Source organism: Pomacea canaliculata, linkage group LG11 (assembly GCF_003073045.1).
Source record: "Pomacea canaliculata isolate SZHN2017 linkage group LG11, ASM307304v1, whole genome shotgun sequence".
Lineage (NCBI taxonomy): Eukaryota > Metazoa > Mollusca > Gastropoda > Architaenioglossa > Ampullariidae > Pomacea > Pomacea canaliculata.
The window spans coordinates 19,541,479-19,559,360 of NC_037600.1; the positions used below are offsets into that span (position 1 = coordinate 19,541,479).

The window sequence follows — 17,882 nt, forward strand, 5'->3', positions numbered from 1 at the left end:
CTCTGCAGTTATTACTGATGGTGCCCAGTTGAGCGAAGTCTTTTTACCCTTGGGCATTCTTGTTTCTTCTTTTACTCGTCTGGAATTCACACATTTCTGTAATCTTGATGTCTCCGACGTATTACTTCCTATAGTGCAGATGGGTGGGTTGTGGTGGTGGTTAGTGGGGAGAGGACCTTTTTCTTTTTCTATCGAAGTCTTGGCAAAATGAGCCATAGGTCATTGCTTTTGTGTTGTATCTCCTCTAAACTTATTGTTTGACTGCTTTTTATTTTTGAACAAAGTGTTGCGAGTGATAACCATATAATCTGTCTTTGTGTGTTATTCTCAATACTGGTATTGGTCCTCATTGCCTTTCGGAATTCACTCCGGCCTATGCACCAGCACTTCTTCGCTCGTCTTCTGACACTAAGATTTATCGAGTCTCACTAAAACAACGACGAATGGACGGAGGTCTTTCTCCTACCTAGTCCTATCAACTTGGAACAGACTACCCGCCAGCCGTCGTCACTCTGATTCGCTTACCACCTTGAAGTTTAAGTTTAAGACATTTTTCAGATTTTACTGTGACCCTGTCCTGACCACGAGGATGCCTAACGTGTGTCTGTATGACTTACTGTGTTAGCGGGTATTTCTGTTATTGAAGTGAACGTGTCTGTTATATGTGAATATGGGTGCATGGTTGGCAATTCAGTTTACTTCTATATGTTATTTCTGTAATGCGCTTCGAGAAAATGGTTGGTAAAGCGCAGTATAAATGTTCATTATTATTATTGTTGTTGCTGTTGCTGATGTTGGTGTTTCATCTGCTTGTTACAGACATTCGTTAAGCGCCACAGCTCCTACCATGGCCCGCCCATCAGCAAGTATCGCCAGGGTCGCAGCCTAAGGCGCCCATCGGGCTCCTTTGTGTTTGTCAGGTAAGAATCCTACAATTTTCTCTTTCAGAGGGCGCCAACTCCATGAAGGGTCCACCAAATGTGGGCCACTGGCATCTGGCTGATGGTACTTTCATCCTGCAGCCGATCGTTGTGGGGTTTCATGGGCATTTCGTGAGGAGAACACTTTACAACATTTGTACTTTTAGGCGCCACCGAGCGATCATTTCGTAAATGTTTTGAAGCTTGGGGATAGAACGAATTTGCAGAATCTTATTTTCCGTGGATTTAAGTTTTTGTTTATAATGGTGCTCCCGTGGGAAGAACTACTTCTGATTTTCGCACCTACACAAACGAAAATGGCAGGCGTAAACCGGTGGTCGGATAGTTCCGCTTATTACAAAACTCAGAAAGACGGTTGTGGAGTGTACAGTGCCAGCGTCATTGACTATTGGTTTGTGTTCCTTCTTAAGGAGACAACATAGATGAAAATCTGTAGAAAAAGTATTTGTTCTTTGTGTTTTTATGCAAAAAATTATTGTTAATTCATAAACCGATTTTAAAATTTCTGTCCGTCGAAGCGAACGTCTACAGTTGCAACCGTTGTAAAGGTGATAGTAGTGGTTATGATGATGATGACGATGATGTGTACAATTTCAAGCTCTGTAGGCTGTCTTAATGACACTACATTGGCTTTTCTTGCAACTTCAATTTAGACGACAAATCCGTAAGATAACTTGTAGTGGAAAACTTTAAAACTCACTTTAAATCATCAGCGATATTGGAAAGCAAAACAGTCACTTCTAATTATCAATGAACAAGCAAATTTAGCATGTATTTGTTAACTTCATCCCTAACTGCAATAAGCAAATATCTATCTGCGACAGCTTGTTTGTCGTTAACCTCACTCCTAATTTTGACACTACGTGTAAAGACCTGTATAAAAATTATATTTTAGCATGCAAAAATATTGCACAATATAATCAAACGCCATGAAACTGCAAATTTTTTATCTGTATGAAAGTAATGTTTTATTGCTTTCTTTTAAAAAGAAAAAGTAATTTCACCCAGAAAAGAACCAGTAGTTTCAAACTACTAGTATTGCCTACTGTTAGATGTACGCGCATGCTAAGTTCAAACATTTTGTCAAATATTAGCCAAGATATAGAAGAAAGCCACCAGTGGTGATCGTCTCGAAACCGACCGGTCGTTGACCGACTGCAAGTAGCGCAGTTGACTAACAGTCTCCGGGGTGTATCGGGCGGGTGGATGGCGGGAGCTTTAATGAAACAGGCCTCTGGGATCTTAGTTCATCACTTGGCATCCTCTCGATAACGAGTGGGAAACGATTTTTATTTATTTCTGGCTTCCTGTGGTTAACGAGTAGGAAATGATTTTTTTATGGGACATTTCAGAAGACAGAGGAGAATAATAGATTTACTTTCAACAAGCTTTCATTCGTCTTAAAGAAGCCCGCACGTCGCATCCCATTTGAAATTCGTGTTTGAAAACGCAGGTTGCCTCCGCACATCTTCTTCTTCTTTTTACAAAGGACAGTCGCCGCACTGTAATCGACTTTCTCTGGGGTTATTATTGAATTGGGGATGTGGGGCGAATGAGAGGGAATGGCATCTCCCTCCAGTCTCGCTCTTTTAATTCAGATTATTGCTTTTTTCTCCCAGAAGGCTGCGCGAGCCGGCTTACTATTTCAACGACTATTTTTATCTTTTGCGGTTCATGAATGGAGATCACAGGACACGTGCAGTTTCATACCTGAAATGCCGGTGGACTTGGGGAGTGGATGGGAGGGCGTGAAACCACCTTTTGGAGGAAACAGATCGCTAGAGTTTCCCCTTCTCGGCCCAGCAGCTGCAAAAAACGCGACTGGCAGTAAAGGCCCGAAATCTTTTAATCAAACGAGAGACTCGTTTCGTAAATAGCAACGAGCATCACTGGGGAGAGCAGGGAAATGATTGCATTTCGGCTCTGGTGTCGGGGGATTCTAGCCTCATCCCTTTTGTGCACGGCAGTCGGCAGTTCGGAGCCAATCAAAAAGAGTGGCAGAACTGGTGGAAAAAAGAAGAAGAAAAAAAATTATTCTAGCTCCGGCGGGACTCGTGGCGTGAAGCATCTGTAGTCTGGCTGATGATCTCCGCAAACATTTAGCGCTCACCTTGCGGACTTTATTCCTTACACCTTGGTCTTACTCCAGGAGGTACTGCAGGGGTGTTCCCGGCGCTGTAGTGACAAACGTGTATTGTTCTCTGCGAGGGCTGATGACTCCGAAAAGCTTTATTAGAGTGTTTTATGAGTTGCAAAGCTCTTGTGCTATAAGTGGCCCGGTACTAGGTCCTTTCAAGTTCGCACACGAAGAACGTGAAACTCGAAATTTGTGGGCGTTTGATGGCATGCTTACTTGAAGCGCTGTGTGTGGGGTCTCTCAGGTTAAAGGTTAGGGTTGGCGTTGTTGCTGTAGTTGTTGTTGTCGTCGTCGTTCTAGTGCTGACAGCTTTGTCCTGGTATGCGCTAGTCATCAAAGGACACTCATTCCACCTTCTGGCACTTTCCCATCCAGGTAGTTGGCACTTCAATATTTAACGCTTGTTTTCATCTCCCCTCCACCTGACCCTCTCACGAAAACACGTCCATATTTTTACTTGGCAGAATTCAGAAAATAGTTTGGTAAGCTCTGTTATTTTTACGATCTTTTTTATCAGGGAAAGGGACGAAAATGTTTTTTTGATAGTTTGTGGTTTGGCGTGGTTTTGATCATTTAGGGTTTTTTAACATGATATATTAGAAACGGTTTATGACATCCTCAGACGCCATCTTGGTAGCCTAACTGTTCCAGCTGATGAATAGTTTACCGTAGTTTATTTTAATTCTGTCACATCTCTGCTACTTAAAGTCATTATATCACTGTAGACAATAGAAGCGTATTCATTACCGAATAGGTAAGCTGTTCAACTTTGGCTCGAGCACACTTCTCGATCATGATGGACAAACACTGTGCGAACAGAAGTGTCTCTTAACGCGTAGTTGTATGTTATCCAGAAAGTTCCGTTGACCGGAAGATTGACACGATTACTATTTGACCTTTGCTCTCTCTGTTCTGACAAGCAGTGCACTACATGCGAGTAGCATCCGCCTTGTTGTCCTCTTATTTGTGTAGTTTACACGACACTTGAGATCAGACAACAGCGAGCTCAATAAATATTAACTAGTAGATAACAGCGGAAAGCTCACCGCCCGGAAGAAAGATCGTAAACTAAGGCTCTGCAGAGGTTACTATAGTAACCGTCATGACGTAATGAAGACGGAACTCTCCGGAGTCGAAGGAGCAGACCTCCTCCTAGCTTTTCTATCCTGTTCGTCTTACTGGTCACTGGAAGACCGCTTGGTTCACAGACGTTAGTGTGACATCAGCTGTCATTACACGAGTAGCTCACGTGACGCAGCATCAGTCATTTGATGTCGGAACTTCAAACCCTTTCTTGTCTTATATCTTCCTTCGCGAAGGCAATAAAATATATGCCTTGTTTAATATCGATGTGCGCTAGCGGGGCTGACTATTATATTGGACACATATGTTCATGTGTGTTCACTTTCGTGGAAGGTGTCGCCCGTTATTTTTGTTTTTAATTTCTTCGCTGACTACTGACGTGAAATATATCAATCAGTGTTCTTGCTTGCGGAACGATACTCTCGTCAGTGGAACGGTAATGTTTAAAAGTTATCTCCGTTTACTCGCAAGACCCAACTGTAAGTAAAAAGAAGGCATTTTGATTGCAATAACCGTAAGACGATCCCCACCGTCAGAAAACCTTGCACCGTCCATAGTGTGTGGAAGATGCAACCAGCGAGATTTATTTTGTTGCCGATTTTTTTCTTTCCTACATCTTTCTTGCTTTTACTGTTTATTAGTGTTTATTTTTTGTTAGGTTTTTTTGGTCTTTTTGTGTGGGCTGTTTTTTTTTTAAACCGTTTTTTACATTTATTGTTGAGGGGTTAGTGCAGTGACTACCTTCATGTGGGTAAAAGTGCGCTGAAGATAGGTCAGCATGATTGACTGGCTTGTTTATCGTCATGCAACGTAGCTTCACTTTATTGCCTTTTTCCTTGGCACCGAAGCAGAAAAGATTCGTGTCATAAACATGGTGTGTGCACGACAGACACGTAACACCTGGTGGACAAAGCACGGCGGTGCACAGAGCGACTGACTGCCCCAGTTCTCTCGTCTGCATCCGAGGCTGTTGTAGTTGCACGTCCGCCGCACCGACGTAACCCTGATGATGGCGGCCCTCGCGCAGGTACTGAGATGATCCGGGCGTCGTCGATAATAAGGCGCGTGTGTGCAGTCACAGCTGTCGGGGTCAAGGTACAGTCTTTTCGCTCACCTCATGTCGTGCGGACGTGTTTATCGTCTTCTGCCGACGAAATCTGTCACGCGCGTGTGTTTAAAGTGGTCGTTCCTTGCATAGTTGTTGCTAATTGATAATGTATCGCAGGGTCATTGGGTGCAGCGGGCTTTACCGGCTTCCAAATCTTGACCTGACTACTAGTACAAGTCGGGGTGGGGAGGTCTTCAACAGCCTGAACAGCAAAAAAAAAAAAAAAAAAACAACAAACAACAACAAAACAACAACAAAACCGAAACCAAAACAAAAACGAAGCGGGATGAGCTGAGCATTGAGACACTACCCCTATACCCTGACTTTCAAGGAAACTATGGCGGCTCTTTTGATCATTTTGGCGAGCATCAGCAAGCAAAATAAAACAAGAAAACAAAGAAAAGGGCAGTTGCAAGTCTGTCACATATTGTAGGTGCTGCTGTGTCAGTCCATTGTGAGCACCAGGCGACAGCTCGGACTCGTGCTTACTGCGTCCTACGTGATTTGACGTAGCACTCCGTTGTCGGACGACAATGGTGGCAAGACCGTAGCCCGGACCTTGGCTGTGTGCAGGTGCCTGTCGTTGGGGGACTTCGATCAAAGGTGTGCACAGTGTGTGTTGGGGGGATAGGGAGGGACTGCACACAAGACCAGCACTGGTCTTGCTCATGTCACATCCACAGCCATCGTGCATTCAGCCCACGTTTTTCAGTGACTTCAGCACGGGAAAAAAAACACACGCACAGATTTTTGCAATATGAAGGACCATTACGGTTATGGTATATGGCTATAGATATCTCCAGAATCTGCCGAAAAACTAAAACACCAGTTCTCACCACCACCTCCACCACCACCTCCGCTCACGAGTCATGCGTGTCGGTAAACCTCGGCTAATGTCCTGTCTCCTCCGTGACCGCAGCTCACTGTCTCGACACGTGCAGCATCGTTGCGAACCATGGTTGTTCCCTCGCATCCTCTTGTATTCCGCAGCACTTTTTCACTCGCAAGCTACGAGGTTTCCACCCAACACCCACTCCTTACCTCCCTTTTGCTGGAGGGTGTACATGGCATTACTTGCCTCCCTTCGCTCCCTCCTTCCATTCTCGACGTTTTGTTTCGAAGTAGGCCAGGGGTGCGTGAGGGCGACAACTTGACAGATCTGCAGGCCACTGGTATAAAATGTTCTCCTCTCCGCCCCCACAGTGCGTCCGCTGGCCTCGACACTGAAACATTGTTCATCCACGTTCAAGTGGAAAGTTTGTGTGAGAGATCTCTGTGAGTGCGTGTATGAATTCAGGAATGTGGGAGGCAAGGTGTGTATGTGTTAGTGTATGTTTGTGTGTACGTACGTGCACGTATGTGTTTTGTGTGTGTATGAGAGAGACTGACACACAGATAAACAGGCAAAATACATTGGAACACAAGCGGACAGTATGCATCACCCTGCCAAGGACTGGAAAAACTGTTTCGCAGACGCGCGTGCGCACACCACACATACGCACGCACAATGTTCACAGGGGAATTGTGCACACACACACCAGCGCACAAAGATAAACGCACACACACACTCTTCCATTCTTACAGGGGTCATGTATAATGCATGGAACAGCGCCATTCTAACTGCCTTGCTGAGGACCATTGTTTGTTGGCAGTGTTGTGCAGCATAAATACATTTTCTTTCCCCCCATCCCAGCTCCTGCCTCTAGTTCCCGCCCCCAGCACTGGCCACGAAAACAACTAAAAAAATCACATATATCTCGCAACCACGAACAAATTCTGTTTCAAATTTATTTGACTAGTTTCTCCTTGTTGTTTACTTCTGATAGTCACCTTTTCCCTCCTGCAAAGAATCGAAATATTTCCGAACATGTCTCAAGTTTCAGTTTTTAAATATTGTGACGTATGTTCCTTTCTTTAAGTTTAAAGTTTAAAAAAGAAATCGAGACATTGCGAGGCAGAAACTTGGTCAAAACAGAACATTGAATAATAATGTTGCTTTTTTTTTTTTTGGCTGCTGGAAGGTAAGAGTCTTATAGATATATAGATATCTAGAGTTGATCGCCAATATCCCATTGTGTTGCCAGTAGGAGAAACTAGTCAAACCTGACGTAGGTCTTTGTTGTTGTTTGACACTGGCCACGTTTTTGTTGTTTACATACTAAGTTTGTGTGTTTACGTACTCGGCAACTTTGTTCTCTCTCTTTCGCCTTCTCGTGAAGGACTTTGCGCTCTTACACGATAATGTAACATACTTCATATCTCTTTACACGAGAGTTCATGGAACTGTATGGAGGAACTAGCACATGAAAAGTTCTCATCACACATTGTGGGTTTTCCTTTTTTATACAGAATGGTGTTACCCCCTAGGTAAACTTGGAATCCACGGTGGTCGCCGATTTGTCAGAAGCAGATGGGAAAGGATCGTCCAGTGAAGACATGACTTTAAGACCTTACCTTGTAAATCTCGTGTGTGATTATGTCTATCTCTCCGCTCACATTGCTGGAGATTGTGGGTTTTCTCCGGATATTCTAACTTCCTCTCTCAGCACACGGCGCCTTCCTGTTGCCAATCTGCGGTGACAACACAGGGTTACCTGTGGTCGCTGTCTGATAGGCAGGACTAACAATACGAGAAATGATGAGGCCCATGCAGTTTTTGTCTCCCCTTTACACTTCTCCTACACTTTCTTTCTTTTTTCATATTCCGCGTTTGTCGAAGACAAGGACGAAACTGGACAGAATTTCCTTTTCACAGACAGGGGAGATGGTGAGGTAAGATGGCGAACAAGACCACCAGCACGTTTGACTTATCGTTTTTAAGAAAAATTTGTAAGACTGATCCGAGATGGCTTCAGACATCGGGTCAGGTTACATAAATCGTAACAGGAGGGTTAATTGTCTAGTCGTATGACGCTGTAGGAACAGTTTTCTTGAGCATTATTGCAACTGTCAGCAGAAATAATAATAGGAACAACAATACATCATAACCAGGTTGTGGTAGTGTAAGTTTTTTTTTATTACAGGTCGGCGATGTCGTTGGTGGACTTGTTCTTTGGAATGTCGACCGAGGGTTTCCCCTAACAAAGAAACAAACAAAAACAAACAAACAAACCGCCAACTCTCGCCCTCTCCTCTTATGCAGCATATATGATGCTAACCGAGTTTTAAACGTAATGTTTTTGTTGCGTTCACGAATGCAAAATACACAAACAGGGAGTTGTTTGACTTTGGTAGGCGGCGCTGGCAGGAACCTCCCAACACCGGGCGCCTTGTCTGGTACCAGATGCGGCGAGGCGCCAGTGCCCACCACATGTGGGGACGTTCTGGGAGCCGTCTTGCCTTTCTCTGTGCGCTTTCCAACGCAGGAGGGGCTCTCTTCAGGCCTGGCCTCTTTGCTGTGTGTACAGTTGATGTCCAAATGGACCAGTAATCAAGCAGTCACGACATCAACGTTCTGTTCCACCATTCACCCATCCGTGACGGCGGACATCATCCTGAGCAGCTGCAGCTTTACACTCAGCTCTGGCGGCGCATCGGTCTTGGAGGTTTGGTTGCGGCGACAAAAGCATCCCCCCGCCAAAAGTGCGAGTGGATCGGTGAGTATTTTGTTATTTGCTGGAGGCAATCTTGGGAGGGTGGGGTAGGGTAAGGGATGCTTATCCGCGAAGTACTTGTGATGTCTGACTTCAGGTGCGTCTGCTCGTCCTGCTTTTCTCGATGGTCACGACCGTAGGAAGTGTCAGATTGTCTTATCGCTGAAATCAGCTGCAGTCCAGCCTACCTTCTTGTTCCACGAATTTCCTTTGAGGCAAACTTCTGTGGAGTTAAAAGCGTTAAGCTGGTCATGTTCGGATTGGTCCAGATCATCTGTGGAAAATTTGAACGTTTAATTTAGCAGTCTGACTTTGGTGGAAAGCAGATTCATGTTTCCACGAAAAATTCAGTGAACAAAACTTGACGTACACATGAATGCCTCATACTTACATCAGTCTGACCTTTGTGGCCAACTGAAATCATACTCTTCTCTTCACCCCGAAACAATCTAGTGAGCAAGACTGACCGTATTTAGTGTCCCAATCCATTCTACTTTCTTCCTGACAGTTGGTTTGTGCATGGGGAGGGGAGTCTGACACTGGTGTGAAGACTACACAGCGTTTTGTGTAAATGAGAAATAATCAGGTGTGAAGGGACTAGCATGGTGGGAAAGGTGCGTTTTTAAGGACAAGATACTTGCTGCTTCACTTTCGTTTTGGAGTGTGGGGTGAGGATTGCCAGTGCCTGTAATGCGTTTATTGACGGAACTGAAAATAATTTTCCAGAGACTAAAATACAGTTCGGAAGGATGGGTGTTGCGATGTATATAGGAAATGGATAGGAGATAGATGACCTATGACCTGCAGCAGATCAAACCGACATACACTTCCGTGAGTCGAGTGAAGGGGAGGGGATGGATGGGGACACAGCAGTTGTCATGGTTGACCTTGACAAGGTAGTAAGGGGGGGGGTCATTTTTTATTTTTTTAATCTTCTTCCATACGAGCGATCATGAGATGAGCTGACCTATCGTCGTCAAAAGTTTCTGGAAAACGATACGTTGCTGACAAGCCCAATGTTTCTCGGAAACTGTATATCAAGGTTTCACGACACCTGTAAGGTGATTGTTGTCAGGACACGCTCCAGCCCCTATCTTGTTTCGTGGCCTTATTCTTATGCCTTCTAGTGGTGCAGTGGCAAAACCATCGTCTCTAAGACAGTGAAGATCATGGTTTTGCTGTGTGCATGTGTGTGTGTGTGGGATGGAGAGGGTAGGGGGACGGGAGAGTTCAGAACTCGCTACATGCTCTCTGCGGATGCGGTACATGCTCACAGAACTGGACTCATGTGCGGACTCGGCTTAAAATGGCAGCAACCAACCATACCCTTACTTATTTTCATGTGTGTGTGTACCAGACAACACGACGCACGTGCAGCAGGCACGCAAGCACGCACACGCAAGCACGGGAAGAATGCAGCACTGCACACACGGCAAGACCCAGTTCAGCCAAGTGAAGGACACAGGTGCATGCGGGGAGGCAGTGATAACGGAGGCGTTGCCCTTGAGCACTAACCGCTCACCACCAGGTGGTTTCCGCGAGACCAACCCTGCATGTAAGTAAAAGCATCAGCGCTGTCGTGTGGTCCATATCAACAGCGGCGTATGTTGCCCTTCTTGTGTTTCTCTTGCCTGCCTCAGCTGCCGCCCTGCTGATGCTGCTGGTGTTAACGGTTTTGTAAACACAAAATCGATTCGAGCTTGTGTACGTGCGTGTGCGTGGCCACAGCTGTGTCGATCACGTGTTACGTAGACGGTGATTTCAAAATCAGCAAAGCCGTCATAGCTATTTATAGAAGAGCTATTTATAGAGAGATATCGTTGGTGATCACGTGTGCGGTATTTTGCCGCAGTGACTGTTTGAGTCGTCATCTTCCCAGAAGTTGGGATTTCAGAATCGTTTCTCGTAAAGGTAAACTCACATAGTTTCAAGAAATTGGAATTGTTTTCTTGGTTTTGTTTTGGTCTCTCACGACTTTCTGTTGTTACGTTTGTGCTGTTAACTTTTGTGTGTGACGCACACAGTCTTTTTCTCAGAAACACAACAGGAGCATATTGTGTGGTGTTGTGTGTTGTGATTTGTAGCTACCTAAGGAGGATAGAAAAGTGTTGAAATCTTTACATAGATTCTCCTCTTTCTCAGAATCTTCTCTTCCTGAAGGTGGGAAGCTGAAAATGTATCCATACCGTGTGAAGAGGGCTTTGGCAATTCACTTTGGACTTTCGTGGCGAGAGGCTACAACTGTGCGCACATCAGCCAGTCAGCACGTGTGAAACAAGCACAATACCTGCACTTTCGATCAAACTCCTCGTAACCCTACAGAAGGAGAGAGAAAGAGAGAAAATAAAATCCGCACAAAGCAGACACTGTGCATGCACGCATCCGTCATTTAGGAGGGCGTTACTAAAAGCATCATGAGAGGCCACATAACAGACTCCTGACCTGGGTTGCCGAAATTCGAACAAAGACGAATGTTGTAGAACGCCAGCCTTTCTCTAGAACAGAAAAAACATTTGCGCAGCTCCAGAAATATTTGACTTAGTCATTAGACATAATGTTTGAGTTAGTCGTTAGAAATGGGGATAGCCAAGTGAGTGGTTAGAGCACAGACCTTCAAACCCGGAGGTGTGCTAGTTCGATACCCGTGTGGCGCAGGTAAACTTTCACCAGTCGACCGTGCATCTGACTCCATAAAAGGGTGTAGGGAAGGTAAGACATCTGTGGAGATGAGATGGACACCGCCCTCACAGGAAGCTGACCTCCGAGGAAAGTGTGTTATGTACACCTCACTCCTCAGCGATCGAAAAGGCTAGTTCGTATAAAACATTCGACGGTGTGCTTTAAAAGTTTAAATGTGCTTTTTGAAAGTTTAACTGAAGGCTTCACGCAGAGGTAGAGACAAAGAACGCGCTTACTATCAAACTCCTAAGCCGAGAGAACACACTTTCTCTCTCTCTCTCTCACACACACACACACTGTTTCACACACACACACACTCTCTCTTAACTAGACAGATTACCTAATATTTGATCTTACATGACATGTTACTTAACAGGTGATCCTGTTGGGAACCTGTTTCGGATAGTGCATGCACTCTCACAATCGATGCCTTAGACATTGTAAACCACTCACTGTCACCGTCCCTGTGACTACTAGGTTGTATGCTTTCGACCATTGCCTTTACCTTTTCTTCTCCTCCTCCACAAGCCACCACCCTTACCAACGAAAAAAAGGGACAAAAACTGTATTGACAGTATGATTAAACATGAATGTATGACAGTATGAATACTTAATTCTATTGTTGTGCACGATCTGTTGGTCTCCGGTCAGATTCCTACATTGACCGGGCACCAGAAGCAGAAACCCTCAGCAAAAAGGTCTTACAGTTGAACTGACAGCCTCCTAGTTAGTGCTTAGCAACATGTGCAACCGGCCCCAGATGGTCCCCAGCTCCTACAAGCCTGTCCTTGTAGAACAGACCTTGCATTGTCTCCGCCTAGAGCGCAGTCCTGTGTTTGAGAGGTGGCCGGTTCGCTTCACTGACGCCGCCAGATTGTGTTCATCACACCATAACACCGCCGGACCTCATTGTCACACCGTGGCTTCCTCCAATAGTGCTGTCATGGCAACTCAGAGATGAAAACATTGTAATTCCGTGCAAAATGCATTAGCACCTGAGAGGCTCAGCAGCAAGGCGACACTATTGAATGTCATTGTGTGTCATTGCATCAAATTTGGACTTTTTTTTTTCAACGAGAAAAACAAATATAATTAAAAATAGATAGGGACGGGAGGGTAATGAACTACTTTCTACAAAAAGGTACTACGGGTATCTTGCAGATATCAGATTTTGGCATGTCTATGGTCGAGGTGCGTGAAACAATCTGCAAACTACTGTTGAGAGGACTTGGTGGGGATTAGTGGACGGGTGTGAAGCATTCTGCCACGTTGGATACAGGGGAGAGGGGAACAGGATGAAAAGCAGCCACCCGTTCATGTCTTTCTTTGTTGTGTATCTTTATGGTTTTTGTGTGTTTTTGGGCGACTGGTATAAGCTTCTAGTTGCGGAACTTTGCATTTTGCCTACAGGTGATGCTTTCACTCTCGGTTATTGCTTGCACGTGTTTGTGTGTGTGTGAGAGAGGGCTTAACACTGAAACCTTTAATGTGAGGCCCGCGGCCTTTCCACGCATGACAGGACAGTTCCATTGACGGCGAAAAGTCTGCACTAGAAAACGGAAAAAAAGATTTTTTTTTTTTATTATAATAGATCTTCCTCGCCGGAATGCGGTCGGGGACATTCATTTTTTTCAGCAGCCTGTACTGTTGGATGGTGGGCGGTGTGGAACTATTTTTCCACCCAAAGCTGTCATCGGGAAGGAAATTAAAGTTGAGATGGGGACCCTCCCTCAACCTGTCGGTTAATCTGACGGACAGGCGCAAGGTGACGCTGAAGCCTCAAGGTACGATGACGGCAAACCGTTGTGTTGCTGTAGTCGCCGTTGAGCCCCACGGCTTTGCCAGGAGAAAGTAAGAGCAGAGGGCGGCCACTGCAGGCAAGGCCCACCTTTGATCGGCAGCACCAACACCAGCATCAGCATCGCCATGCCTGCATGTCCGTGCAACCTCCTAACACCCTCCCCACCAAAAAAAAGTTTCTTCTCTCGCTGTTTATACTAGCTCAGTTTTGTTTTTTTTTTAAACCGAGAGCGGGTGGAGAACGAGTTAAGAGAGGGTCGGATGTGGGGGAGGGCTCGGTTGTGGGGAACAGTTTTGTTGTCGTTGCCACTTTCGTTTCCACCCCAATAAACAAATTCTGCTAGGGTAGACGGAGGGAGCGTTAATTTTCTTGTCTCAGGAGGTAACTGGGCGGCCCCGATTGCACAGCGGAAAACGCCCGCGTGTCGCATTGCAATGAGGATCCTGGCTTCAGGGTTCAGATCCCGCATGGAGCTATACGTACTGTTGTGTGGTTCCTTCTGGGTTCATATCCCACCTGGGGGTGTGCGTACTTTTGTGTGGTTCTGACACAAGGTCTCCTCTCCTAATGTCATCATTCCTTAGTGGGGTATCCTATCAGATAAACCGTACCAACTTGTCCCACTGTTCATAGAGTCGGCTAGTGGTTACCGTTCCGAGGGCGCCGACTGGCAGCCAACAGTCCAACCTTGTTACTTCCGTCGCCCTTTACCTTCCCCGATAAAATCAGGTAAACCTCGCGCGGAGGTTAAAAAGCACGGCTGTGAATCTGCACCCGTGTTCCCTCGCCTGAGAGAGATGGAGAGAAAGAGAGAAGAGCAATTGATGCTAGTGAAGGTTGGTTGTCACTGACAAGACAGTAGTCGTGTTACGCAAGCAGAGGACAAACCTGACGCTCGGTCCAAGAGAGTGGATTGACGACGAATTGCATGCACGTGTCCAGCCATCTCGCCTACCCCTGTCCCTTCCTCCACCAACAATAACAGTATTTGTGAACGTGAGTGGTTTACCGTGTCCAGGCCTCAACATACGGGAGGTGGAGCCCGTGATGCGTTCACGTGGTTGGAGGTAACTGAGAGTGGTGGTGACTCCAGTAACCTGCGGGATGATGACAGAAATGGCAGCGGCCGTAACGAGCGGTACTTTCCCACGCTGGTCCTTGCATGGAGGTGGATGCACCTGTACCTCCACTCTCCAGTTCCTGTCTTCGTGGGAACTTTCTCTGGCGTATTTGCGATCACTGGATCACTAGAAAAAAAAAAAGAGATCTCTAATACAGAGTTGTCAGTAAAGTGATCAACACTTTCTTTTACCGGTTCGGGGGGAAATGTTCGATGTTTTTATCGTGTGAAGGTGGGTTTTTGGGGGGAGGGATGTTTTGTTTTCGGCCAAGTCCCTCTGTGGCAAAATGCATCACCGGTCACCCTCCGTGTTTTCCCGGGCGCTGTGGGGGAACTGGGCCAAGGTGAGAGCGTGGTGACTTGCACTGTGCATGTGCACGAGGCTAGTGCAACCCCCCGACTGTCTACCCCTCTCCCAACCTGTCCTTACCAACACTCGGCCTGGGATTTCCAGCAGACGTGTGAGGGCGTGAAGTATTAGGCTTAGGACGGAAGGAGAGATGCAGTAGAGGAACATTATCTCAGGGCTTGGCGCTCCGGCCTACCACCTTTTGCTGACTTTGTCTGTCAGACACCCAGTCCCCATCATCAAAGGTAAACAGACGTCAAGGCAGAGCAGGTAGGCGGGTTGAGGCGGTGGGTGGCGGGTCGTTCCCTGATGTCAACGTCAGTGTCGTCTTATCCATCATCAGTGAGTGATCATCATGTTGAAAGACAGACGAGACGAGAAACATCTTGACCTGCGGCAACAACCACTTGCAAACTAAGCTCTCTCTCTCTTTCTCTATCACACCTCCCCCTCAACTCCCAACGGGCTGTTTGACGAGTTTGTGGCGTCACCTACTGGCGTTTGGACAGGGCGGTGATGTTACGTCACAGCTCAAGGGTGGTGATAGCCGCTTGCATCTCTGCGTCCGTTAGTGTAGTGGTTAGAACACTCGCTTGTCACCACTGCAGTGAGAAACTCGGGGTTCAGGGTTCAGATCTCGTCTCGGGTCACTCTGTACGTGACACTTGTCCGCAAGGCTGGGGGTTGGGGGGTTTCCTCCCCCTCCCTCTCTCCTGTCTTCTAGGTGGAAGCACTTTCCTTCTACATAAACCAACCGACCAACCAATCGTTGAAGTGCCTCAGCACGACTGAATCGTGAAAGCTGTTGGACTTATCGTTCAGAGAAATAATCCTGCAAACCTTGCCACAGACGGAGTGCTTTGTAAACAACAAAGCGCGAACAGTCAGTGGCTGGTATCAGATTTCACCTCACTATCTAAAGTAGTCGAGTAGCAGGTAGTCATGTTTAGGACGGCTGTGGCTCTTAGTGTGCAATCACAGTTGAACGACAACGGCTCAAGATGGCGACTGTCAACATCGTACTAACGTTTAATTAACATTAAATTTTAATATAAATTAAAACTCAAAAAACGTATTTGCTGTTCAGTCGATTTTGTAAGTCAATACACACTCTGCTTCGCTCTGACCTGCACTAATGCCACCTCCAGTTTTTGAGTTGTGATTTGTGTTTGTTTGTGTGTGTGTTAGCCTCCATGTCGCAGCGCGTGCTGACATCACGACACTGTTGTTATCAGTTATACTCCGTAGCGCGCCTTCAGCAGTTCCATCAGTCATCTGCCTCACTTTCCTCCTCCACCCGGCGCCTTTCATTTCGTCTGACCTTTGACACCAGTGTGCTCCAAATTCACACTGACACAGTTCTGTCACTAATAACTGGCCCTCTGAGTCAGTTCTGTATAAATAGAAGTCAGTCACGTGATCACTGGGCGCTCTCATCGCTTGGGTTGTCAACGATAAAAGATAAAGGTTGTTATTGGGCAAACCGCTATAGGTGTTTGGCCTTGGGTTTTCGGAAAGTGGAGGGAAAAAACCCACCAAGTGCTTCGGGAAGACAAAGGAATCGACTCGAAGCTATTTTTACGCAGGAATTTCCAGGCGGATAACCGAGTACACAAAGGAGTGATAAGTAGATGGAGGGGAGGGTGCGAGGAGAGGGCAGGTGAGGAAATTGGAGCACCTATGGCATTGTCGCAGGTGTCATTACGCAGGCTGGCTGACAACTCGTGTTGACTAGACTACTGCAGCACAGGTAGCAGTTGAACAACTGTTGCTACTCTACCGACAGGACCAGTCCGTCTTTACGTAACACACACACACACACCTGAGTGAAGAACTCGTTGCTTTTGTCAAGGTGTGTTTATTTTTGTGGTGAACTGCCTTCGCCGACAGCTGCCTACCTTCTGTGTGAGGTGAAGATCAAAGGCCCAGGCGCCGACACTGTTCTTGGTTCGGCAGTTACCGGAGGTGCGGCGGCATTCTGTTCGCGCGGGCCCCTGTACAGGTGGGCGGCCTTGTGCCTCGGGTTCACGGGACAAGTCGCCCCCACAGTTGCACCACGGGCTTCGGAGGCAATGGTGGCGTGGACTAGCTGCAGGCCGGACACAATGACCAGCGAGTCCCCTGACCACAACCATGGCTTTTGGTTTTGTTCCATGTTTGCACCAAAGTAAGTGGCTGGCTCTTGTTTGTTTACTCTTTGCCCTACACTCTTGCGCCTCGTCCCCGCGGAGTTCTCTTTCACTAACTGTCTTCCGCATTCTTCAGGGCTGCAGCTGTCATCTGTATCTGAGCTTGCCTTGAAGTTTTCCTCTTCAGTCACAATCACTTAGATGTGTGAGAGTCCAAAGACTTCGGGGGTAGGGTGGGAGTTTAACTACCAGAGAGATTTTGTCTTCTTTTTTTCCCTTTTATTGATAGTCTATTTCACAAGATATCACAATCTTCGTTAACATTTATCAATATATCTTAAGATTAAGAGGTTTTTGGTCTTATTTATGGACATCAGTAACTATTCAGACAGATGTATCATTTCGTCCGAGTTGTTCAAAGGTATCAGTCGAAGTCGGACACTGAACGGTTTAACAGTCGCGCATACTGAGCGGTACGTCCGAGGCTGTGTCTTTGGAGTAGAAAGAAGTTTCACTCGGTCACTTGGTCTACATGTACTCCTCCTGTCCTCCGCATCTGTGCCACACTTTTTGTTTTGTTTTTTTACCTTTCTGACCGATAGGGACAGGAGCGTACCTGTTGGCTGGATGTTAAGTAGCATGTGGAATGCTTTGTTTATGTGTATCTGCTGTACTGTTGCGATTCTTCAATATTTTCCTCAGAGAATGAGGCGAAATACGGACCTTAATGCCAATTAATGCCATTTTCGAGGTTCCGTTATTGTCATCAAAAATAAACGAAAGCAGATTTTTCAGGACCTCATTGGCGCGTACATTCGAGTGTGGGTGGACCGTGTCGACATGTAAAAGAACATTCCCCATTTCTTGGGGGTGCCGTGTGCTAGTCGGGTATTCTCACACCAGCATCAGTCTCTGAAGCCTCGCCAGGTGGAACAGCGTAGA

The 17,882-nt window shown here is 46.3% G+C and overlaps 1 protein-coding gene across 5 annotated transcripts in view; it reads left to right on the forward strand.

Moving 5' to 3' along the window:
• LOC112575034 (ras-specific guanine nucleotide-releasing factor RalGPS1-like) overlaps window positions 1-17,882 on the forward strand; it is a 76,472-nt gene that overhangs the window by 20,542 nt on the left and 38,048 nt on the right. For 3 of the 5 annotated variants that reach the window (XM_025256534.1, XM_025256528.1, XM_025256530.1), the window contains exon 2: window positions 820-920. Coding sequence is in view for 3 of the 5 variants with exons in the window: in XM_025256528.1 (XP_025112313.1) it covers window positions 820-920 (101 nt within the window). In the remaining 2 variants the exon portion in view is untranslated. Of the gene's footprint in view, window positions 1-819; window positions 921-8,570; window positions 8,866-16,359; window positions 16,979-17,882 lie in introns of those variants that run through there. The other 2 variants (XM_025256537.1, XM_025256531.1) reach the window with 2 other exon arrangements.